The sequence below is a fragment of the Diabrotica undecimpunctata genome, chromosome 8 (genome assembly GCF_040954645.1).
Source record: "Diabrotica undecimpunctata isolate CICGRU chromosome 8, icDiaUnde3, whole genome shotgun sequence".
Classification (NCBI taxonomy): domain Eukaryota; kingdom Metazoa; phylum Arthropoda; class Insecta; order Coleoptera; family Chrysomelidae; genus Diabrotica; species Diabrotica undecimpunctata.
The window spans coordinates 23,657,517-23,683,019 of record NC_092810.1 but is presented as its reverse complement, the minus strand read 5'-3'; the positions used below and the strand labels follow the sequence as shown (position 1 = coordinate 23,683,019).

Genomic DNA, 25,503 nt, shown 5'->3' with positions numbered 1-25,503 from the left:
TTTCATAGAACATTTTCCTTGGTTGGTATCATTTGATATTTGATGTTGATGTAGTAATAATAGTAGCACAGGTGAAGGTAGTGAATTTAGGAGTGCAGAAAGTTTTATTTTACTTAAATTTCTTTGGAAGAAAGTGTTGATTGTTTGTGATAAATTAAGTAATATTTGCCAATTATGGGGTGAGTATATAATCTTAGTGGATAATATACTATAAAAGAAATATGTAGGGAAACATAACCCTATATACCTGCTTTTTGTAATTGTTAATTTTCCTCTCGATTCTTTTTTATTTTTATGTTAATATAAATTATTATGTTAAGTAGGTATATAATGAAGTAATTAACTATAATTATTTTATACCTTTTTAAAGTTAAGTAGCATTAATTTACGAATTTGGGGAATTCTGAAAAAAATGTGTTTCCTTAATTTGGCATATTTTATAGTGATTACAGATTTGTTTATCAGTTTAATATTTTTGTTTTGTAAGATATATTATATTATAAATCTTACCATACACTTACATTTTAATTGTTCTGCATGAGATCATCATCTATTATTGATGTGTGAAGGTCTTTTTATATAACTTGAGAAAACAGAGCTTTGACACAGTATATTGCTTTTTTGATAAATTAACACCTGTTTGAAATTGTCACAGATCAGTAACGTTCTTTCTATTATAATTAATATAGTTCAAATTTGTAGGCCTCCTAAAAATAGTTCAAATGTAATAGTTTTTTACATTATAAAGTAATACAAACAAGCTCAAGAAAACCTAATCCATAGATCAAGGATGTTGTAGACTTTTACTTTATTGTTAAATTGTTTATATATTATATTGAATTTTATTTTAATTCTGGAACAATGATTTATTCAGTGTTACTTTCATTGAACTATTTCATAGCAAAAATATGTGTCCCTACTGGGATGTCTTTTTGGTTTTAATTTTTTTAACATTTAATGACTTGACTATTATCTTAGAAGATTGTAAGATTAGGGTTTTCTGTTATTTTTAAGGAAAATTCACTTTAAGTAATTTTAGAAGTAACATATATTTAGAAGATAGCTTCAGTAATATGAGAGATATAGGAAATTAAATAATATGTTAAAAGGAGTAAGTAGTTCAAATTTTTTTCCTAAATTGTTGACATAAATTTGAGTTTTTAAATTTGAATATTGTTTTTTATTTGTATATTGTAAAAGGTACCCCTACCCCCTTAAGATAGGCAAAATACCCTCACTAGTTGAATTCATTTTTTTTTCATTTTGTATGTTATATGTGATTAAAAAATAAGCTCAGTGTAATTTTAAACCCCCAACTACCTACCCCTAACACCAAAAACGTCAATTTTTCCTTTTTAAACTTGTCTATTTTTTTTATAGATGCTTAGGTTGAGTGTACCTAAAAACCTACCCTAAAATTGCATTTTCTTTTTCAAAAAAGCTTATAACTTTTTTTTTCGAAGTGGCTACAGGTTCGATTTTTTTTATTTTGTGTGTTTGATGAAAATCTTTTGTTTTCAGGTTTTTCTGTATGTTTTTTTTTGGGATTTGATATATTCTATTATATTATAGTCTATAAATGGAGAAAATCGCCTAAAACCCCTAAAAACAGTTTTTCAGGTTTTTAGAGATGGCGCACCTTCCATAAAATAATCTGAAAAAAATTAGAGATTGAATTTTTGATCAAGTATACAAAATAAAAAAAAAATGGACTTAAGGCCATCTCCAAAAAAAGTTATGAGGTCTTTAAAAATGCATTTTTAGGTTACTTTCACGTAATCTACAGGCCTATCAAAAATAAGTTTTCTAAAAGTCTTAACTATGCATGTGAATTTTTTTAAATTTGTAAATTGACTCATCATCATCATCATCACTGGCTCGACAACTCTTTTTGGGTCTTGGTCTGTTCCAGGATTCTTCTCCATTCTGATCTGTTTCATGCTTTTTTTCTCCAGTTTTTTATTTTTAAGGTTGTTATCATTTTTTATTTGTTCTAAGTATCTCAGTTTCGGCCTTCCTCTTGTTCTTTTTCCTACTGGCATCTGTTTGAATATTTTGTTTGGTATTTCGCCTTCTTCCATTCTTTCTACATGTCCTATCCAACGCAGCCATCCTATTTTGTAAATTGACTGCAACCAACAAAAAATAAATAAAAACAAAAAACGATATTTTTTGGGGTAGGGCAGGGGAGTGACGGGCTAAAATTGAGCTGTCTTTTTTTAAAAAAATGAAAAAAGTTGGAGGACCTGCAGGCATATTCTCAGATTGGTCCTAATTTAGATGTAGTCATAAATAAAAAGAATAAGAAATATATGAAAGTGCTGGGATTTATCCAACGCACATCAGTGGACCTGTCTTTGTTTACATTTAGAAAACTTTATTGTGGTCTCGTTAGACCCATTCTGGAGTTTCGATCAGTTGTATGGTCCCCATCATACCACTGTTACATTCAACAGATTGAAAGAGTCCAGAATAAATTTCTGAGGGTAGCAGCCTATAAGAGTGGATACAGGAGAGAGGAATACAACTATCAGTGGGTAAGAGATAGTCTTAACTTACCAACACTTGAGTCAAGGAGGACATTGTTAGATTTATGTTTCTTACACAAAGTTATCAATGCTTTTATAGATTGTCCTCAACTCTTATCGCTTGTTGGTCTTAAAGTTCCTAGTAGAAGCAACAGACAATCAGCAATCTTTTCAGTGCCATTTCACCACACTAATTATGGTATCAATGAACCAACTACACGATTGGTCCGGAGTGCTAATAGCCTACCAAGACAAATGGATATTTTTGACTCCAAAATTAGTTTGTTTAAAAAACAACTAAAAAGTATCTTACAATAAGTTTGTTGTACATCTGTATTATTCTTATATGTTTGTATTATTCTGAGGTGTTTGTTATTTTAATAATTTATTGTTGTTAAGGTGTAACTTTGTAAAACTTGTGATTGTTATTTTAATAATTTATTGATTGTAAGATGTAACTTTGTAAAAATTGTAAGTAAATGGATGCCGTATATAAATAAATAAATATTTAAGGTTTTGAGGTTTATTTTTTCCCTAGTTAGTATCAACAAATTCTTTATTCTTTATATATTTTAAACGGGCTGCTTAATATATTCCTTGTATTTACAGTGTAGCGGTATTATTACTGTAGGCATAAGAGACTTATGATTTGCACAATTCTATGCTCCTTTTTTTTAATAAACTAAAGATGTCAAAATCCAAAAATTTCCTAGTGTTCTTCAGTTTACTAACCAGGCGAAATGTATTTTTTGTTGCTCTAGGTACCAAGGGGGTTGGTTTCACTTATTCTCTGACTTAAAAAAACATTTATATAGTTTTATAAGATACCTATATTTTTCCAAATTTGATATTTTTCGTTATAACAGAATGACTAAATTAAGAAAAAATAGTGAAACATTACCTACATATGATTAGTCTTTAGCATTTTTAAATTCCTTCGTATGTATTGAAATCCCCTCGTATACACCGAAGAATGTTCATTCAATTCCTCTTTGCGTCGCCGAGTTGATATAAACACATTTTTATAGTTTGTTTATATACCACGGACACACATTTTCTTTGATCGAAAGCCGCTCGATACTGCGTTTCAAATAAACATCCATTTAGATCGCTGAGAAGGTTTTGCCGGAAAGATAATTGCTACACTCTCGCTGAGGCGTTGTCAAGAGCGGTTTGCTTCAGCATCTGTCAAAATTTCACGTCAAATTTGTAATGTTTTCTTGTTTTTCGTCCCCTTTCATGGAAAATATGTAGTGTATTGTGGCAGTTAATAGTTACAGTTAAAGTGAGGTTTTGAAAGTTATCCACGTTCCAGTTTCCTGTTTTTTAAGAAGCCCAGTTTAAAGTTTGTATCTAGTGGCCCAATTTCAACCTCAAATGTGTATGTCCCTTAGAAGCCGTTTCGGAATACCTTTTCATAGTATGGAGGTGAATTTGTTCGTGTGGCAGAAAGTGTAAGCCCAGTTCTGCCCCCAGAAATTCCAGTGAAGTCTAGTTTCCATCCCCAAAAATAATTTAGTGAAATCAAGGTAACTTTTGTGTTTAAATTTTAAAGGAAAAATAAGAATAAACTTTTTTTTAATAATTGCTTTCATAAGAGTTTGTAAAGATAATTTTTTATTTGTAATAATTTATTTCGGCTATAAATTACAATAGTAAGTTTTGTAGTGCCTCCAACTCCTAGAGTTTGTAAACGGATAGGATGTAGTAACTGTTTCTCTTTGTTATTTTTGTATTTACTTTTGTGACCATTAATATTGTATTTTTGTATTGTCTATTTTTGTAACTGTTTGTGGTGAGACAACAATGAATGTTTAATTTTTTTTCCTAAACCATTTTGTTTATTTCTCTTAACTTACTCTCTAACCCCTTTTTTGAGTTTCATTTAAAAAGATATATTTTTAATTTCTAATAATTATTTCAATAGTTACAACTAGTTGTTGTAATCGTTATAATTTGGCACCTCGAAGCGGCGTCCTTATTTTAAATAGCTAGAGGTCCTTTCTTGTTGTTTTGTTTGTCCATTTGTTCCAGGGGATTCATGTAAGTACCCCTTTGTTTCATTTTTGTAGTTGCCCCAATCCAACCCCCTTGCCATTCTCTTATCCACGACCCAGCTACTCCAAATAAATCCTGAGAGCCGTTCGCATAAGTTGCGATTTATTTTGCTTGCCCTATCTCTGCTCCAATAATTTCTGTCCCCAATTTTCATTCCCCCGTAGTAATACCCTATGTGGTAGGCAAAATATTTCGTTACAAGTCTCGAGTTATTATCAGACACATTGTGTGTAGCAATGAACATGATATTCCCTTCAAATTGCTCCATTTATCAAGAAATATCATATTTGGAAAAAATCCAACCCCTACTACAGAATTCTATGTAAAGAACTGTATAACTTAAGGGTTTAAAAAAAAAATCGGTTGCCTGTAAAGTCGGTTTTACGGGCGAAGATTTTACGCGACAACGTCTTTTTCTCGGTAGAATATTTATTGATATGAATATTATTAAATTGCACAATAGGAACAAGGAATTGAATGAAAATAAGAATAGCATTACCGATTTATTAGGTATTTTATATATTATTTATATTTTATATATTATATTTTTATATATTATTTTATATATTATTTATTTTATATTATATTATTGATCTTATTATTTTCTACAAAATTTATTTGAAAATTTTTTCGATATATCAATTAGTTGCGGAGATATCGATCATTGAAGTTATTGTTTGCTACCAGTATTTTATATATTTATTTTTTTCAGTTATAAAAAATTACTATTTCCAATTGTGTCTACCAAGTATGGTCACATGTATTTGCCTACATATTAAATAATAATAAGTACAGATAATGTTATGTGACGTTCACTTCTGATTATATATATTTTAATATTTTTAATTTTAAAGAATCAATTTGAAAATCAAAACACTTATTCAGATCGAAGGTTCAAATTTTTGCTAAATAAATTTGAAATTAATTAAAATTTGTAAATGTAAATGGTAAAGTTGAAAATTAAAACATTTACTAAAATTGGAATTTGAAATTCTTGCTAAACACAGTTAAATTCTAACTCCGCGCGTGGTGATTGGTCGGTTTAGTTCGTTTGTTTGGTCGCCCTGTTTTGACAGGTTAGAAGTTATAATTTGTTATTTTAAATGTTTGACTAGCAATACGCGCTGTTTCTTCTCAATCGACTGAATTACGATTGATTGCAGAGTGATTTAAACTAATAATTTACTTAACACTATCAACATTTGTCAATAGTATGACATAACCTATAAACTCAGTTTCTCAACTTTTGTGTCAATCTAACAATTAATCAATCAATCATAGTTTACGATAATGAAATATTAGTGTACAATTATTTACCTTTATTGTTGTAGTTGTTGTAAATGACGAATCTAAGCACTCCACATTTTCACTACAGACACAGCTGACGATACTTTCAACGATTTTCAACTTTAGCGATTCAACGCGCCTAATTCTCTAGTGCCGTGCGCAGCGGACCGATCATGTTTGAGTGGGAGAGAGACGCAAGGCATTCGCCGGTCCGGCGGGCCTCTCTCTCGTTCGGCGACTCACTGTAACAGACGTGAGCGGGCGTTACACTTTTTCTTAAATGACTCCGAGCCACAACCTAATTTAAGACGTTGTCACGTCAAAAAACAAAATAAAGCCCATTAGGAATCTAGAAACGAGCCCAAATTTTTTTGCTTTCTTTGATGTTATCGTTTTCGTGATTCGGTACTTAGTCCTTCGACTCCGATTTTTGTTTGTATTGGTGCGCCGCTCTCTTAGGTGTGCTCTATTTCATGATGATTCTTATTGTTCTTAATACTATGTTTCGTAATGATAGATATTGAAAAATGTTGGGAATTTAAAACAAAAAAAAACTATAAGGTATAAGATAAATTTTTAAATCGAAATTTAAGTTATAAATTGATATATACCGATCACAGAAAATTGCAGTTACAAAGTAATGCTTTACATCGCAGAATACCTTTTGACCAAGTCAATTAACAGCTCATTTTGGACACATGAACATTTTTTACTAATCTCTGTTGAATTTTAAACGTAAGCACGAACTCTTTGTGGTAATTTTTAAAATAGAGTATGTCGGTTTCCGTCGAAATTTGCCCGTGAGTGTACCTTTAAGGTGCGATTCCGAAAATGGTTGCTTTAGGTTTCCGCTGACGGAGTACCCTAGTAAACCGCGACTTTAGAATATTATAAATAGACTTAAGCAAATATGTAAAATTCCTATATTGCATATTTTACAAATATCTGGGGATTTTGCATGTTTATGCAAAAAATTGCATAAGATGCTACAACCTTACAACGTTATAATGTTTAATAATAGTATTGTAAACTAATTTAAAGATATTTTATCGCTTGAAGAAATGTCCTAAACAATATTCGTCAAAAAATTTCTTATTTTTCGTATGTTAAGAACAGATTGTAAATAAAATGTAGACAAAAAGAAATAGTCGAATTTTATTTCCTTTTATTTAGATTGTTTTTATCACTGACAGATAGGTGCCTGTGGTCGTTTAAGAAAATGTTCGGTATAGAGGTATAAAAGAACGGGGATTTCCATTATTAATGATCGGGAATTTAAAATCGTTATACGCAGATGGTCACTTTATAGGAGTGGTCGCTTATAGAGGTTTTACTGTATTAGAAAATCTATAGTTTTAATCCTTACATTTTTTTATTCCAGTGTTGTCACCAAGTCGCTGACAGTGGTCCTTGGTCTAACAGCTTGTGGACTGTCTGGGTATTTTTTATATCTTCTTCTTCGTAAAGATGAAGACGATGATTATACAGATACCTTTGCCAAAGCTTCAAAATTTAAAACGCACGAAATTAAAGTTCCTAAGGACGTGGTCAGCTCTTTGATAGGCAGAAATGGCAGTAATATTAAGAAAATTCAAGAACAATCAAGCACTAGAATTAATTTTAGAGAAGCACAGGGCAGTGACGATAAGATTTGTATCATCAGAGGATCTGTAGAGGCTTGTCATATTGCTGAAAATTTAATTCAGGTTAGACATTTTAATTATCTTGTTCAATATCCCACACGGATTTTTTTTTAATTACATTTAATTATTACAATATAAGTTATATAAGAATAATATCGTATAGCCAAAAACAATGCGTGATTCAGTTTAGTTTCAAATAAATAATACGTGAGTTGCCAGTAGAAAAATCTCTTGCGCAACCCTGTAGAGTCAGCAGAAATTATATGTCATAATATACGAAAATGGTTGCGTTTCGATTTAATTTGAGCTTCTTACCACGCCCTAACACGTGTTTCTGGGTCTACCCGTCATCAGAGAGAGTTTGTAAGAAAACTCAAACCAAACCAAAACGCACCGACTACTCTGGCAATTATAGAAAAAATAATTACCAGAGTCTGCTATTAGAGACATCTAGTGATGAAAGATGAAGTTAAATGTGTCGATAGCAATTAAAGTAAATTGTATACTCACGCTTAATCAAGCCATTAAGAGCGATGCTGGGAATATTTATATTCCACTATGCATCAACAATTTACCCATATAAATTACCATCTTTCTTGTACTCATTGCGTCGAGTAAGGACGATAAATATACGAAAATGGTTGCGTTTCGATTTAATTTGAGTTTCTTACCACTCCCTAACACGTGTTTCTGGGTCAGGTTTCTATATGTCATAATATTGTTCTGAAGTTATTTTCTTGTGGTTTTAATGGGAATAAGCCACAATTGCAGGTTAAAATAAGTTTATTGACGTTTCAATTTCCACTTCGAAAATCGTTCTCACACTACAAACATTAATAAATTGATTGTAAAAAACACTTTTGGTTTTACCATATTATTATTGTTCGTAGTTTAGACACTGTCTCTTGTTTACGCTATCGAAATGACCCTGGTTATGATGTAATGTTGAGTTATCAATCAAGAATGAAAAAGTACAATCTTTAATTTTGAAGTGCAAGATAGAAAATCGATTGGGCAAGCCGGTTGAGGATCTAATCCCTCCAAAGTTTTACTTCAAGTAATTGTGGTGATTTTCGGCTTCCGTTAAGATCTATATTTGGAGTCCATTCTGTAACTACACCCAGAACCTATTGCAGTGTATGTCTGCCCTTGCTAGTAAATTTGCCGTGGACTAAGATTATCCGTATAGTCCAGCACATGATATCTGTTGTTGCTGTCCAGCTATTCACCCGTCCATAAAAAGATTCTGCAAGAGATTAGCTAAGCGGAGAACCTCTGGCTAACTGTGCCGCCATTGTATCTTCAACTAACATTGTGAATATCACGCGGTTCCTCAGCATGCAATCTATCGATCTGTATTAGGCTTCGACTGTTCCTTTTAGACGAATTGCCATTACGATTGTTGCGAAATGCTCACTCCATATCGGGAGATGTATCCAGCATCACTACTTAATTTTCCAAGAGCATCTTTGGAAAAATCAGGTTTTCAAAGAAATCTTTGTTTTGATCCCATTTCTTATCATTTTCTTCATCTTCACTATCTTCTGATACAGATGGTTGAAAATGTAACGGAGATGTAGGGAGAGAAAAATTACGTGAATATTGAGCATGTGAAGATTCCAAACAGGCTGTATTCAAACCAGAAGCATATGAATAGTTGTCTTCCATATTTTTAATTTCTTCGAAAGCACCTTCATCTGCTTCTTCTTCTGAATGTTCCTCATTATCAGGTAAAGAATATAAATAAGCTAATGCAGCCTCAGCATCTCTGGGGTTATCTAGATCCCCCATTTCTAAAATAAAATAATAAAAATGGACAACGAGGATGGGCGGTGGGAAGGATATAATCCACTTACAAATATAGATTAAGCATACGTCAAATACGTTTTATTATCGTTGTTTTTATGGTAATGAATGGTAATCTAAATATCTGTACCTTAGCTTTAAAGTAATTTTTTATAGGTTTACTGATATCACTACTAGATGGCAGCAGCCTTAAACGGTGGGAAAATCGATGTACACTGCCTGTAGATGTGATATTATATGGTGGGAATTATACTTCCCACTGCCTATGAAAGGGATAAGTGTGGCGAGAGACCTCCACGTTTTAGATATTACATATTTATTCGGTGTGCTCTTACATTTTCTTCTTACATTCATTTGTCTACGTGATATTAAATTTTTTGTATCCTTCCATCGACTGAATAGTTCACTTCTTGTATTCCTTGTACAATTCTTTAGTCATCTAGATTTGAGTTCTTTTAACTTTGGTAGACGTTTTATTAATACTGAGAGACATGTTGAAGTATTATTTGATTATACGAAGAAATTAGATTTTATTTATTTACTCTGAAAAACTGAAAACTAAAACATTTTAAAAGATAATTTTGTTTCAGGGGGAATTCGTGTAAGTTCGTGAAGTATATAACTTTAGTATTTATATAATTGTAAATATTGATTTTTTGTGTAATTTTATTAATATAACAATAAAACAAGATTTTCTAAGTGATTTTTTGTCATTAGACTGTTTATTATCTCTCCTTCGTATGTATTAGCAAGTATTTCTTTCCATCGGCTTCTATCCTGGACTGCTCTCATGAATTCAGAGAATGTCTTGCCAGTGTTTTCTGCACTTGATCTGTCTATCGAGTGGGTGAGCAATCTTCAACGTTTCCCAAAATTATCAGTGTCTCAAGATTATAATTACTTCTTGAAATCTGTCCAAAAAGCTTTAAGCCGCCTGCTAGACAAATAGACGAGAGTCCAGTCTGAATGATTTGTTCTGTGCTCTGTCCATAAGATCCGAAGCATTCGCCTCTAGCCCACATCTCTTCTTCTTCTTCTTTTTATATAGATATGACTGTCTGTTTTTCAATGTGCCTCCAGTAAGTTGTCGTTTCATCGTTTTCGTGGTCTTCCTACTGATCGTCTTCCTATTGGTGAACCTTCTCTTGCCGTCTTTACTACTCTATTTGTTGTCATTCGGCTTATATGATCGTTCCATTCTAGATCGTTCAGTTCTTGATGTTCTCTACCTTGCATCTACGTCGTATATATGTACTTTTAGCTCTGTCCCATAGTGTCTTACCATCAATTTTCCTAAGTGTTTTCATCTCTGCTGTTTCTAACATCCTTTTTGTCTTCTCTGTGTCAGGTTTTGTTTCTGCCGCTTATGTTATTATTGGTCTGATGACTGTTTTGTAAATTCTGCCTTTCGTTTCTTTCCCGATATTTTTATTTCTCTATATTGTTTCATTTAGGCAGCCTGTGGCTCTGTTTGCTCTATTCGCTTTATCTTCCACTTCAGTTTCGAGCTTCCCGTAGCTACATAATGTGATGTCTAGATATTTAAACTCCATCACTTGTTCCATTATCTGACCTTCCAGCTCCACTTTAAATTGGTAAATTTGCTATTGTAACCATGCATTTTGTCATTTTTGGGAAAATTAACATGTTAAATTTTCTGGCGGTTATATTAAATTGGTACAGCATACGTTGTAAATCATCTTCACTTTGAGAGAGTAGTATTCCGTCGTCTGCATAGCAGATTATTTTAAGTTGTTTTTCTCCCATTTGCTATCCTTTTTTAGTTCTTACTTTTTTTATTATTTCATCCATAATCAGGTTGAACAATAGAGGAGTCAGGGAATCTCCCTGTATTATCCCATTACAAGCTTTAATAGGGTCGGTTAGTTCTACTTCTACTTTTTCTTTTATTGTGTTGTTTTGGTAGATATTTTCGATCGTTTTGATTATTCCTAGAGGTATCTTCTCTTGCGTGTAGTAAGTGGATAACGTCTTTTAATTTGCCCCGGTCAAATGCCTTCGTAAGGTCGACGAAACATAGATATGCCGGTTTATTGTATTCTGATGATGTCTCTTGCACTTGCCTCATTATAAATATAGCGTCGTTGAATGATCTTCCCGACCTAAAACCTTGTTGTTCTTTTGCTAGTGTTATAATTTTATTCAGTTTATTTGTTATCACTTCGGTTGTTAATTTTAATGTTGTGTTTAATAAATCAATCCTCTGTAATTTTCCGGGTTCGATTTATCTCCCTTTTTGAAGAGGGGTATTTAGGATGCTTGATCTCCATTCTTGAGGAATTCTATTTTGTTCTATTATTTTTTGGATTAGTTTTAATTTTTGTTTGGTCAGATCTGGTCCTTAGTACTTTAAGAGTTCGTTCGGTATTCTGTCCTCTCCTGGTGATTTTCTATTTTTTAATATCCTTAATGCTTCCTTATTCTCCTCAATATTCATGTCTTCGTTTGTCGTCACCTCTGGTGTTGGTGGTTCATTATCGTCAGCTTTAGCAAATAGGGATCGAAACTAGTCTACCCATGTTTCCTTCTGAATGTGTTTCGTTTTTATGAGTTCGTTCATTTTTTTTCTTTATCCTCTGATCATTCTCCATATTTCTTTTTGTATTCCGTAGAAGTCGTGTTCCATCTGTTTTGAAAATCTCTGCCAGTGTTCCTTTTTATTTCTCTAAACGCACATCTCCAGGTCGTTAATTCTTTGCCAAACGACCGGTTTCATTGTCCATATTTCGGACCGGTAACTGGTAGGTTCTCATTTTTCTAGCCCTTAAAATGTTTGTACCAAAATGTGACTACGCTATCTCGTAGACTGTTTTTTATTACGTGTAAGTACACCGCACTTGAGTTCCCATGTCATTAATTTTGTCTGGGTGTGATTGTGTTAAAAGTATGTAATTTTTACCACAAAAATCACTGTGTATTATGGACGCAGCTGCACTTTCTTTCTCCCAAGTACCTAATAAAAATGTCTATATTACTCTAAATTAAAATATGGTTATGTGATCGAGAACCCACATTTTTTTTTGTGGTAAGTTGAAATTCTTTGTCACTCCCGTTCAAACATAAAATATAGAAAGCTTGTTCTTATCTTTCTAGAGTTATTTTTTACTGGGGTTGACATTCAATCATTCAGTAGCCGTGATCATCAATGTGTCACCACTTGGTTCTTCGACTAGCAGTATATAATCCGATGAACTGGTTATTAATGAAAGTATCTTTTTTTAATAAGTATTTGTGAGAGGACTGAATTAAACCGACGCCTAACATCCAGGTGACTATTATTAGTAAAATAATGTACCAATAAATGCTAATAGCGAGCTTTAACGAAATCTTTTCTTACTTTTGGACCACTTTGTCTCTTTGTCCCTCTTCTTTTTATTTAAATATCCCGTTTCCATTGTTCCTCCGACTTCTTGATTTACCGTTTGATGATTTATCTCGTGCTATTTTTGCTAAGTCTATGTGACATCTTGTCTAAGCAGCTGTCATAAGCCTTCTTTAGTCTTTTTCTCCTTCCAGCAAATTAGTAATTCTTCGGAATAAGTGACTAGTGTCTCATATTAATTGGTGTCACCTTTAGGCTTGCTCATTCTTAGTATTATTTGTTTTGTCACAACCCAATCCGCAACTCCACCGCATACATCTATGATTTTCATCCCAATAAGTTTTAAGCCTTCTTATTTAAGAGCTTGCTTTCACGGTTGCAGTCTTTGTTGTAAATCCGTTTCAGTATTTTCTGCTAACACTTAAGCATCAAGGAATGTTACCCTGTAGTTTCCCAGTTATCGTATCCAACATGAGAATAAATAAGAACCAAGCCCTTCTACCTTCACACGAAATTGATCAGTCTCTTCCATATCTCCTCTAACACTAGCTGTCAGGCTGTCACTCCCGTATAAATATTTCTCACATTATTTACATACTCACTGACGACTCCTTTGTTATTGATAGCTTATCACAGAAGCTCTCGGGCAAATCGTATCATAGGCCTTCTCAAGATCAATGAATACCATTTGAATTTGTATTTCTATATTCCTATATTTTTCCATCAGCTGTCTTATAAATAATGAAAATTGCATCTGTTGTTGATCTGCCTTGCATAAAGAAAAACTGATTATCGGATATTTCGGTTTTTTCACATATCTGTCTATTAATTACTGTCTACCAAATTTCCATGGTATTACTAAGTAGTTTTAAGGCTCCTTAGTTTGTACATTGTTGTATATCTCCCTTGTTTTCGTAAACAGGTACTAATATGCTGCTTCTCTGTTCGTCTGGCATTTGTCGGTAGGCTGAATTCTATTAAATAAACCTGTTAGCCAACTTTTCCTGTCTCTCCTAAAGCTGTCCACACTTCCTCATGAATATCATCTGGTCCAACTCCTTTATCTATCTTTATTTTTTGAACAACTTCGTCATTTGTTATTTTGATGACCATTGCTGTTATTGTTAATTAGTTCAACTGGGTTTCTGTCAAATTCTTCATTTAATAAACTATCAAGTACTTTTTCGATTGCTTTTTAACAGACTTTTCCTGAAGTATTATTTTATTATTTTCATACATCTACTACAGCAAATGGCATGTGCAGACTATTTTTTGCACCAATTGTGGTAATATAAATATGAACTATTGTATTCTAATAATAGGAATTTTTGGTATTTCTTTGCTTGATTTAATCAATATATATATATATATATATATATATATATATATATATATATATATATATATATATATATGCAAGTTCTTTTTAGGATTTTATCACCAACCAGCCAATTTTGGAAAGTCATGATATGTGGATACCTTTTGCATCCGTAGGTAAAGTCATTGGAAGAAATGGCGACAAAATTCGAGAAATACAAAGTCTTTCTGGAGCTAAAGTGACTGTAACCGATGATGACAAAGCGTTGAATACTAAGAGAGTAACGATGAAAGGTACGCTACATATTTTCACTTATTATTTAACTGAGTGGCTTGTGCTTTTAGGGTATTATCCCATTAACTTTCGATGTTGTAAGTTTCCGAGAAAAAACTGATATTTAAGTATATGAAACCAGAAATATTAAACATTTTCATATAGAACGTTTGTATTACTATGCCCTTTCCGACACTATTGGAATTATGGTATGGTATGGGGGCTACATCCAGAAGGTTTTAGACACGCATGTTCTTCCTTATATACGAACGCTCCCCAACCCAATTTTGCAGTAATAATGCGAGGCCACGTACAATCAGAATTACGTTGGCTTATTTTTAAGAGTGTGAAGTCCATTTGATGCATTCTATCCCTAGATCTCCCAATCTTTCACCCTTAAACATGCCTGGGACATTACTGGGAAGAAAATTACTCTGCTAATCTCATCCTTCACGGACTCTAGCGGCACTTCAGCACGAGGTGCAAGTAACCATTATAAATGTTTTACAATTTTTCCAACGGTTGGATTTTTTTGAAATTTTGATTAATTATTTACCTAACCCTGACACACATGTTTACAAAAAATTGTAGTAATAAATTCAGTATAAGTGATGCTCTTTTTTCTGTCACTGTATAATAAAATATTTTTCTTTTAATTTTTAAAACAGGTACAAAAGAACAAATAAACGTAGCCAAATCTCTCGTCGAAGACATAGTGGAACAAGTACTAGAACAGCAACAACGGTTAGAGGCGTCTTTGGCTAAAAGGGAACCGCGACTACCTCCAAAATCTCCCGAATCTAATAAACGAATTGAAAGTCCCCGAGGTGAAAGAATGTCTCCAATACCTGGTACGTTTACTAGAATAATATTATAATATAGCTGTTTAATTGTATCATGTTTTATAGTTAAGCTTAATCACAATTATATCATTATTTTTTAATTATTATGATAAATCTTAAGGCTTAACAGGTTGACTGCCACATAAAAATGTTTAAAAAAGTCCATGGTGCCAAGTTGAAAAAAGTGCATCTGGCAACCAACTGAAATACTTCCATTACTAATATTTCACCAATTTCATTTATTAGTCCCAATTTTGGAAAAAAATAGGTCAGCGGTCAAATACGACCGCCGGGGCGTAGGCGGCATACTTATTCCCATGGTGCCAAGCGGTCGGTCGGGCCGTCGTTCTGTTCATGATGAGACTTGTCGAGTATTATTTTGTTGAGTGGTTGTTTTGACCAATATTTTATCAGTAGAGGTTTGATTGTTAGTAAGACAAGTAAGTTAATTGTGCTCGTGTTATTTTTAGAGTTAGATAATAGTAAAAACAATTATTACTTCTCGAAATAAAATGTTAAGTCGGGGTAAAATGATGGTTGGTATGGTTTTGGAAAGCAATGAACGTTCAGGTAAGATATAATTTTCATATTTTCATATCATATATTCCTATTATATTTTCAGATGTAAATCATTGCATAGGATTACTGTTTGAAGTACGTACCTACACAATAAGCAAGATAATATTCTGAAAAATACACGTTTATTTATTAGTAGAATAGCATAGAAATATGCTTTATTGTCATTGAAAGCTATATAGACAATATAGATATCGAAAGATTTATAGCAAAAGTTTACAAAGAGTCAGAAATTAACAATAGCTAATACCATTTACTAAAATCATACAAATCGTTAATATAAATAAAAAATAATGAAGTAAAACAAAACCAATTTATTGCAAAATTTAAATAAGTTGCAAATAATTTAAGTTTTTTTTGACAGTTTCACGGTTAAAAATTTTGTTTTTTTTTCAGATGACGAACCTAACGATTTTTCCTTTGATTCTGACCTAGACCCTTTGTTCTTACCGTCCAGCGATGAAGAAATTCTATATAGCTCCGATGGGTCAGAAGCGGAAGAAGAAATAAATTTGAAAAATCAACGTAGAAAGCTAAACACTCTTGTTAAAAAAGGGGAAATTGGTAATGAGCCATGCCGTTCTAAGTCACTTTCCAGCCTGGATAACATTCACAAAGAAATACACTCTTTGGGTGAAAATTCAAAAAATATTGTCCAACTACAGCCATTGGAATTGAACAGCGCTATTTCCTCGGAAGAATTAGATGACTTTTTTCAAGTTACAATCGATCAACAAAACCAACAAAACATATTATCATTTGAGCAAAATGCAGATCACCAAAGTCAGGAAAATTCTGCTGATGGATACGAACAACTCTCATGGAAAAAACCTATTGGCAATCACAAAATTTCCAACTATTCTGGATTACAGGCAAATTACGCTGCAGCTCTTATAAAAAAATTGTCCCCCTATAATTGTTTTCGAATTTTCGTAGACGATGAAATTATAGATGAGATGGTTAATCAAACTAACTTGTATGCCACCCAGATTTTGTGCGATATGATAATATCAGTAACGAATCTAGACTACATCGATGGGTTCCAACCACCAGAAAAGAATTGATACAATTTATTGGGCTTGTAGGTTATTAGGGACTTGTGAGGCTGCCTTCTATTGACAAATACTGGAGCACTGACAATTTCTACAAAAATTGTATGGTTCCGAAAAGTATGCCTAGAAACCAATTTCAGCTCCTTCTAAGAATGTGGCACTTATCCGATAATACCTCGTGTCCAGATGGTGACCGCCTGCACAAAGTCAAACCATTGCTAGATAAACTTATTAAAAACTTTCAAGCAGTTTATACACCAGGGCGTATATTCTGTATTGATGAGTCTGTTATTCCTTTCCAAGGTCGGCTAGTAATGAAACAGTACATACCGCAAAAGACGCATAAGTATGGAGTTAAGCTTTGTAGTGACAATGGCTACACGTGGAATATAAGGATTTATGCAGGTAAGGAGAAAAATGAAGGTAACGCTTCTGTACCAACACATGTAGTGATTAACCTATCAAAAAACCTTTTGAATTCGGGACGTAAGATAGTAGCCGATAACTACTATACAAGCCTAGAGTTAGCTAACATTTTACTTGACAAGGAAACTCACTATATTGGGACGCTAAGAGCAAATCGTCGTGGAAACCCAAAAGAAGTAATAAATAAAAAATTGAAAAAAGGGGAAACGTTTGGGTTGGAAAACGAGAGAGGCATTTGCGTTTTGAAGTGGAAGGATAAAAGAGATGTCTTATTACTATCTACTAAACACACTACCGAAACTCGAGCGACGAAGTGGTGTTGTTCATAAACCTCAGGCTGTAATGGAATACAATGAGGAAAAGTCCTCAATTGACCAGTCAGACCAGATGGCAAGTTATAATTCACCTCTACGAAAGTCACTGAAATGGTACAGGAAGCTCGCTATAGAATTTCTTCTTGGTACATCCCTCGTAAATTCTCACATTATTTTCAACCAACTAGCCGATAAAAAGATGAAAATAACTGAATTTAGAGAGCATGTAATAAAGTCGCTCTTAAGTTATGAAGACAACATTGAGTCACAGAATGATTCCGAAAGGGAACAACAACAAATACGAACTACAAGGAGATCGATGCAAACTCATACTTTGGTGAAAAAAGAAGGACCATAATATGATAAAATAAAGAAATACTGTAAAGGTTGTTATAAAGAGAAGATTCGGGGAAACATAACAAAAAATCAGGTCAAAAAAGTAGTAACTTACTGTGACACTTGTGAAGGTCAACCACACATTTGTTTAGATTGTTTCAACAAACCGATATAACAAATAACCGATAATTTTTAATTTCTTTTGTGTTCTTATTTAACTTTTGTATGTATTTCAGTTTGTAATGGATATTTTTTATAGTTTTATATTTTTTACTCGAAATAAAGATATGTCAAAATTTCGATATCATTTTAGTCTCCCTTATTCAGCCAAAATGAAAACTGATATGTATATACGACGACTGTATGGCACAATGGTCGAATACTGCAATAATTTTGCTTCTCTACACGATCTCTAGCAAAACAGGAACTATATCACAGACCGTATCAAATCGGTCGTATACGACCGCCGTGGCATGCAGCACTTATTGAACTCTGTCAATCAACCTGTTTTAATATTTATTCTAATAGTAAAATATGTTTAGGTCCCTATGTATTATCTGTAAATCAACTTGTATCCAACAGTTTTGAGAAGTACTGTATGTTGACATCTTGAATAAGTCAACAGAAAGCAAGACTAGCTAACTTTTGTTCCCAAAGGTGTGTTTTCGTTTACACTGCATTCATTTCACTCTAGTTGGAACTCATTTGGCAGAAGTACCGTCGAAGACTTATTTATCATACTTTATTATTTATCCTAATGGGATATTTTGTCTGATAACTTTATTAGTAAAAGTGTTTCTTTAATTTTGTCAACCGTTAACTGCAAATATGGTAATCACCCAGTACCTACTTTACACATCGTTTAGCTTGTTATTGTAGAGTTACTGAAGAGCTCTTTGTTGAGTTAATGAAGTCATCCTCTATGCCATCTAGTCATTTTGTTGGTGGTTGTCATCTAAGTCATCGGTCTTTCCATTTATGGGTTTTACTTTCGGTTCAGTGATCCAGTCATCTTAATTTAACACTCTTGATTTTAGCCACAATAGCACATGTGAGCCTTTCTTTTTGTTAAATCATACTGTTTTTATTCTTGTTTTACTTTGTATTGGCATCAATTTAAATGGGATTTAATTTTGTTTTCATCTCTTTCTAATATACATTTACACATGTGTACAGACACTAACTATATTTATTTATTTACATACCCACACTCTCTCTTAACTCGTCCACACAGTCTACTATCCCAAATATTCATAACAGTTTCAATAATTGGAGCTTCACATTTAAACTAATGTTCCATTAGCCAAAGGACCCACGTTAGCCTCCCTTCCTTATTTCATTCTTACATTACTATTCACCTATAATGGGACTACACCTAACCAACTACATTCCGATACACCTGCCTATATGGACCTTTGTGTGGTTTGTTCACATTTGAGTACATGTATTTTACACTCAGAATTTCAATTTACCCTATCTAAACCCCCTTCACATACATTAACAACAGTTCCTATACATAGGCAACCAAGCATACAATATACTAACTGAAAAATCTTTTCTCTAAACCTTTTTCTTTCTCCACTATTCAACACTTACGGAATTTAGTTTTTATGATTCAAACTAATTTGCTGATATATATTTGTACGTTTTAGTTTACCTGACGTCATTACCCACATTGTGAGTGATAAATTTAGGAGTGATCATGGTCCAAGGAGAAGACTTGGGAAGTAGAAGAGTGATTTAATTTAAATAATAAACTTTTGTTTGAAATAAAAAGCCAAGGTTAAAATGTATTTCAGAAGGTGTAGGTAAACTGGTCTTATGTGTACACGTTACATCAATATTTGTGGCTGTTGGATAGGTTTTAACACCTCGTATTCAGTCTTTTTTTATTTGAGTGAATCTTTACTGCAATAGGCATCCAAACATCTTTCTTACGCCGCTCATGCTCGCCTGTTAGTCTGTTTCGGTCGTTGTTGAGCGTCATCGCACTTTTGCTGACTACTCTTCAGTAGTGGCTTCAGTTATTCAGGGTATAACGAGGCCTTGTTCCATAGTTCAGTCATTTCTGTCATCTCATATAATGTTTCACGGTTCTCAGCATGAGTCTTCCTCTAATCCCCTGTATAAAACCTGTATAATTTTCTGTTTTACTCTTATTAGGTCAACCTGAAGCACCGTTTGAAGTCTACATCTCCGCTATGGTGGATCCTTCCCGTTTTTGGTTGCAGATCGTTGGTCCAAAAGCGACAGAATTGGATTGCCTCGTTGAAGAAATGACTGAATACTACGGAAAAATCGAAAATAGAAACATGCATATACTCGACGAAGTTAAACAAGGCGATTTAGTAGCTGCGACGTTCATGTATGACAGTAAATGGTAAGAGACTAACCAGAATTTAAATTCAATATACTTAGCCTAAGATTTTTTTCATTATTATGATTGTTGGTTAACATGTAACGATAATATTTTGCTTACCATAGGGTAAGAAAATAGGGGTACTTATAAAATTGGGGAAAGAAACTAATGGGGGTCAAGATAGGGCAAGCAAAATAAACGCTACTATGCGAACGGGCACTCAGGGGTTAGTTGGAGAGCTGGGGTCGTGAATAAGTGAACGACAAGGGTTCCGATTTAGGCAGCTAAAAAAAATGGAATAAAGGGGTTACTTACGTAAATCTCCTGGAACAAAAACGAAACAAAGACAAGAAGAAATACCTCTAGCTATTTAAATGGGGACGCCGCTTCGAAGAAAACTTCCTGCTGGAAGAAAGAAAGTTTCTTCCTTCCTTAAATAAAGAAAGTTTCTTCCTTCCTTAAATAAAGAAACACAAACAGGTTAGGAGATTTTTCTAAAATAAATAAAAAAATGGATCAGAGAAACAAATCAAAACGTTTATTTTTGTCTCATACAAACAGTTATCAAACATACAGATTGCACAAAAATTATTAAAAGTTGCAAATTACAAAATTACAAAAAAAAAACTTACATGTGTTGCCTGTTAACAAAGGAGATTGCTACAAAATTCTTCGAAATGGTTCCTAGGTTATCTTATTAATATGGCTAAATTAAAATTGAATGATATCCTTGTTCATGAAAATATATAAGATTTAACTTTTTCTATAAAACATCTTTCTATACAAGCAAATTAAAAATTGTCACAACAAAAACAAATTAGAGTTAGCTGTCAGATGTCACATTTAATTTTGATGACAAAATAAACAAAAGATTGACAGCAACCACACTTAGTTTACAAAATAATTCTAATTATTGCCAATTCTTAAATTTAAATGAAAGCAATTATTACTTTTAGCAAAAAAAGTCTGTCTTTACTTTAAAATTAATATGTTAAATGTTACCTTGATTTCACTGTTTAGCACTTAACTTTCAAAAAAAACTTGTTAACATATATGGAACATCTATCTGGACATATTCTCCAACAGGGACAAAACAACCATTTCTATGCTCAGGAACGAACAATCAAAATATGTAGAATTAGGTTCGGTGGAGGAAGCAAGCTGACGACGGGGACATCCTATATAATAATTTTCCAAATTTCATCAGTGCCGGTGTATTGCACAAATCTTATGGTGATTACTCTGTTTTAAACTGCCATATTGCAAAGAGTACTATCACCTTAACCGGTCTTAGGACATAACACAAAAAAATTGAATCGACTCGCGATTCCTAATTACCGAAACATCTTTCTACTCTGACATCTCTCGCTTCACCAACTCCCTTAACTCAACTGTCCCTCGCCGGCCGGTCTTTTTAAACTAGACACAAAATACCTCCCTCCACGCTTCTCACATAAATTCCTTACGACTTCAAATTGTGAAAATTAACCTTGAATCTCTTCCGGAGTTAATGCGTCTCAGAGAGGAAAAGCACAATACTTGCAATATTTTTGCTAAGAACCTCTTCTCAACCGGGATATTTGGGGCCTGAATGTAAACAAATCGTTGTTCGACAACAAAAAAATGTTGAAATATTATGGTTAGAAATAACATGTACGAAATGGGGAATTTTAAATGTAAATAAAAAAGTGCTAACACCTCTTTACTACGAGATAAACAAAATAGGCCTTTTATCGATTATTTTAACGTCGTTGCAAACAGACAAAACAGGGCGTCTTTAGAAATTTTTAACATATCAATATTTCGTAGTTAAAAGAAAAATTTAAAACGCTACAAACACCAGCACAGAAGATGGTGTAAAGGATTTCATTTTTTATTCGATGTATGTCATGTGTTTCCATCATGTCAAGCGTTTCCGTGTGTTTTCATTCGATTTACATCATGTGTGTTCCATAAAAGAATTTTAGATTGTCGATCTCTCCATATTTTCGCCAAATTTTATCTTTCTGCTTCTTTCAGTTATGTGATCTTTATCTTTCTTCCTTTTTATTTTATATTGTTCCTAGTTTTCGGTTATTCTGATTATCTAAGTTTATTTTACAAGGGGCATTTTTACTAGCCTAAACACACTGAACGACTGCCAGTTTTATTATTTCAATTTTCATTGGAGTAACCAACTATATTGTTATCTTTTTAGGTATAGAGCAGAAGTTTTGAAGATTACTGAAAATCCTAATGCAGGTAAACAAGCCGAGCTGTTCTACCTTGATTATGGAGATACCGATATCTTACCCTGCAAAGAATTGTTCGAACTGAGGACAGATTTCCTTAGGCTGCATTTTCAAGCAATAGAATGCTTTCTAGCCCGCGTCGGTAAGTAAATATTGAAGTAACTATAGTTACAGTTTTATTCTTTTATGTATTTAACAGTTAGCTGAATTGTAGCCAAAAATTATTAGCTATTACGATTCTTGCGTGATAAAACTATAATACCATTCTCACCCTAGCAAGCATTATGTCGTATTCTGCTCAGTATTTTTTATTTATCTGTTGTCTAACCATGAAGCTTTTTTACTCCCCTTTTATTCCCGCGATACTCTGTAGCCCTCTCATTCCAGTTATTTTGAGTCAAAGGAAAGGATATTCACCATGAAGCATTTGTTTTATGTGCTTTCCTCAATTCGTCAAAACAAATCCAGGAAATCGGAATTAAGATAAAAATTGCAACATTGCAACAAATGAATGAAATGTGCGTCACTATTATACGGTATAATGAGTGTGAAAGAAGAGGAAAAAACGTATAAGTGTGTAATGTCTGATTTCCCTTAAGGAAGTAGTCTATTTCTCAAGAGCGTTTTTCATATTTTGTCTTTCTTACTTATAAATGAGATAAATACTGTATGTACTCTTAGCTTCTTTTGTACTTTGATGCATGCGGGTCTTGAGGCACTGTTTAAAAGTTTTAGTGGTATTATCACCAATGTAATATTCATAATAAACTTTGAATGATTCCACAGATCTTTTCTGTAACACCGTTAACCTCCATCAAACCGGCATTGCCCTCATGATTTGCATTGCCGTCTGACAAAAACGGTTATATCTGTTTTATGTTCGGATTTTTCCTCCCTCATCGCCAAAGCTAACATTCAAAGCTTTAAAAAAATTATATATTGCATCAGTAATTGTAGTTTTTTATGATTTTTAAATGATTGTTTAGAGCCAAATGGAGAATCCTGGTCAGTAGAAGCCGTCGATCGTTTCGAGGAATGGACCCACGTCGCCCAATGGAAGAAACTCTCCGCCAAAATGAACGGTTACAGCGCCAGGGAAAAAACGAGAGCTAAACGCGAGGGATCGCCTGTTCCCGGAGTGGATCTATACGAAATCGAAGAACACGACATCGACATCGCCGAAGAACTGGTCAAAGCCGGCTTCGCGGTGTTTAAGAAAGATGCGAATTTGCTGTCGAGTAGTAGAGCTACTAGTAATAGTAATATTAGTGTGGCTAGTAGCTCATAGCTATCGAAAATGAAGCGGTAGATAGACTATTAGAAAACTCTTTAATGAGGCTGATCGTGCTTGGAATTTTTGAGATGGTTCGTTCAAAAGAAAGATTGCTCAGTTTCTTATTTATGGTATACACACGTGTAGAGCGGACCACAGGTTTCAAATTTTTCCGAGCTGGAACTCGAAACTTTAAAAGTTTTTCCACTTTTGCCATTGCTGGACTACAACTTTTGTTTATACTTAGATTGGTTGAATTTATGGGAAAGTGGAACAATCTGATTAACAAAAATAATATTTTAATACTTTATTTAGATGGTTGAATTTTTAAGACGTCACAATACATAATTTTTTTTGCGGTTCTTCTATCTATACAAGAATTATTTTAGCCAAAACCGCAATAAATACAAAAAAAAATTATGAACAGTTGTGATTCGCCGTTAAAATATATGCGGGAGTAAAAATGAAGTCATTAAAATAGTATATAGGAAGAAAAAGTATACAGAATAGTATATAGGAAAAAAATATTGTTCTTCGTATGTACATATATTTTTAACTTCTTCATATAACTTATCTCACTTCATCCACTTTTATCAAAGTTAATATTTTCGCACATAATGACGGTATTAGATTTGTATTTTGATACAGGGCAGCGACAACCGCTGATACGTATTTCGACCTCTTTAGGTCTCGTCAGAACGGTTCTGACCGTTCTGACGAGACCTAAAGAGGTCGAAATACGTATCAGCGGTTGTCGCTGCCCTGTATCAAACAAAAATCTAATACTGTCATTATGTTTTATTACTTACTTCGTTTGGAGTACAAGAAACTGAATTCACTATGAATTTTGACCAGGATGAACGGCATGTGGAATGGAATTTTAAATTCCCTTGCCGAGTAATTTATCCAGCTGTTTGTTTCGCAAATTTTAGGAAACACAGTGGTAAAAATTTGAATTCGGTTTCGCTAGGCAGAAATCGTTTGATTTCTCTTTTTGTTAATATTTTCTTCGATTTTTCATTTCGTTTCTACGTGTCGGATTTTAACACATGCATTTAAACGTTTTAATATGAAAATATACAAGTCATCTCAATTATTTCAGGAACGATTTAAGTGCCAATCAAATGTAGATAGAATTTTGTTGAGCTTAATCGTTGTGATGAGACTGATGTTTATTGTCGCGGTAGAAGAATTTTATCAATTTGAGACAAAGAACTTTTATGTATTTGATGGATCTGTTAATTAAACAAAAACGTAAGTTTGATGTTATGTTGCAGTTGGTAATAATAAATGCGTTCTTACTACCACCAATTCAACTTAAAAGCTTTAAGAGATGGTAGCAAACTTTCATTATAGTGAGGTTGTGTTGCGTAGGCTTTAAAACGATTCATTTTAGTGGCGTTGGTTAAGCAAGTCGTAGCAATAAAATAGTGGCGGGCACAAGTTCTTCTGAATAGCAGATAACGTTAACTAACAACAGTAACCAATATCTCACAGAAGGTGTGGGATAAAGATAAAATATGTAGCGAAGATAATTTTGAAAAAAAAACGTTTATCAGCATTTTTTGTGTAGAATGAACCATTCTCTCAGAAAAAACGATTGAAGCGATCGGTAATTTTGAATATCAGTTATCGCGAAAGTCAGCGCGCGAAATCAATGCTCAATAAAATGTGTCGACGTTAAAAATTCAATATCTTTTGATCCGAGTGTCCTATCGACAAAAATTCAAGATGGGTTTTAACACGTTAAGTGCCATGGGGGACAAACGTTGTCCCCCATTTGCATATATTGTTTTCCATGCATGTGGCCGTGGGGGACACATGCTGTCCGACAGGTC

The 25,503-nt window shown here is 33.3% G+C and overlaps 1 protein-coding gene across 1 annotated transcript; it reads left to right on the top strand.

Annotated features, from left to right (window-relative positions):
* Positions 1-36: 36 nt before the first annotated feature.
* Positions 37-24,348, top strand: papi (tudor and KH domain containing protein papi). The gene is made up of 7 exons (XM_072539854.1): positions 37-179; positions 7,255-7,579; positions 14,096-14,276; positions 14,925-15,107; positions 19,966-20,182; positions 22,359-22,534; positions 23,379-24,348. The coding sequence occupies exons 1-7, from the start codon at positions 175-177 to the stop codon at positions 23,678-23,680; spliced, it is 1,389 nt and encodes a 462-aa protein (XP_072395955.1). The 5' UTR covers positions 37-174; the 3' UTR covers positions 23,681-24,348.
* Positions 24,349-25,503: the final 1,155 nt, after the last annotated feature.

Excerpts from the sequence above, each read along its gene's own strand:
- papi (XM_072539854.1), top strand. Across the intron at positions 7,580-14,095 it reads TTGCTGAAAATTTAATTCAG|GATTTTATCACCAACCAGCC; the intron begins GTTAGACATTTT and ends AGTTCTTTTTAG. Across the intron at positions 22,535-23,378 it reads ATGCTTTCTAGCCCGCGTCG|AGCCAAATGGAGAATCCTGG; the intron begins GTAAGTAAATAT and ends ATGATTGTTTAG.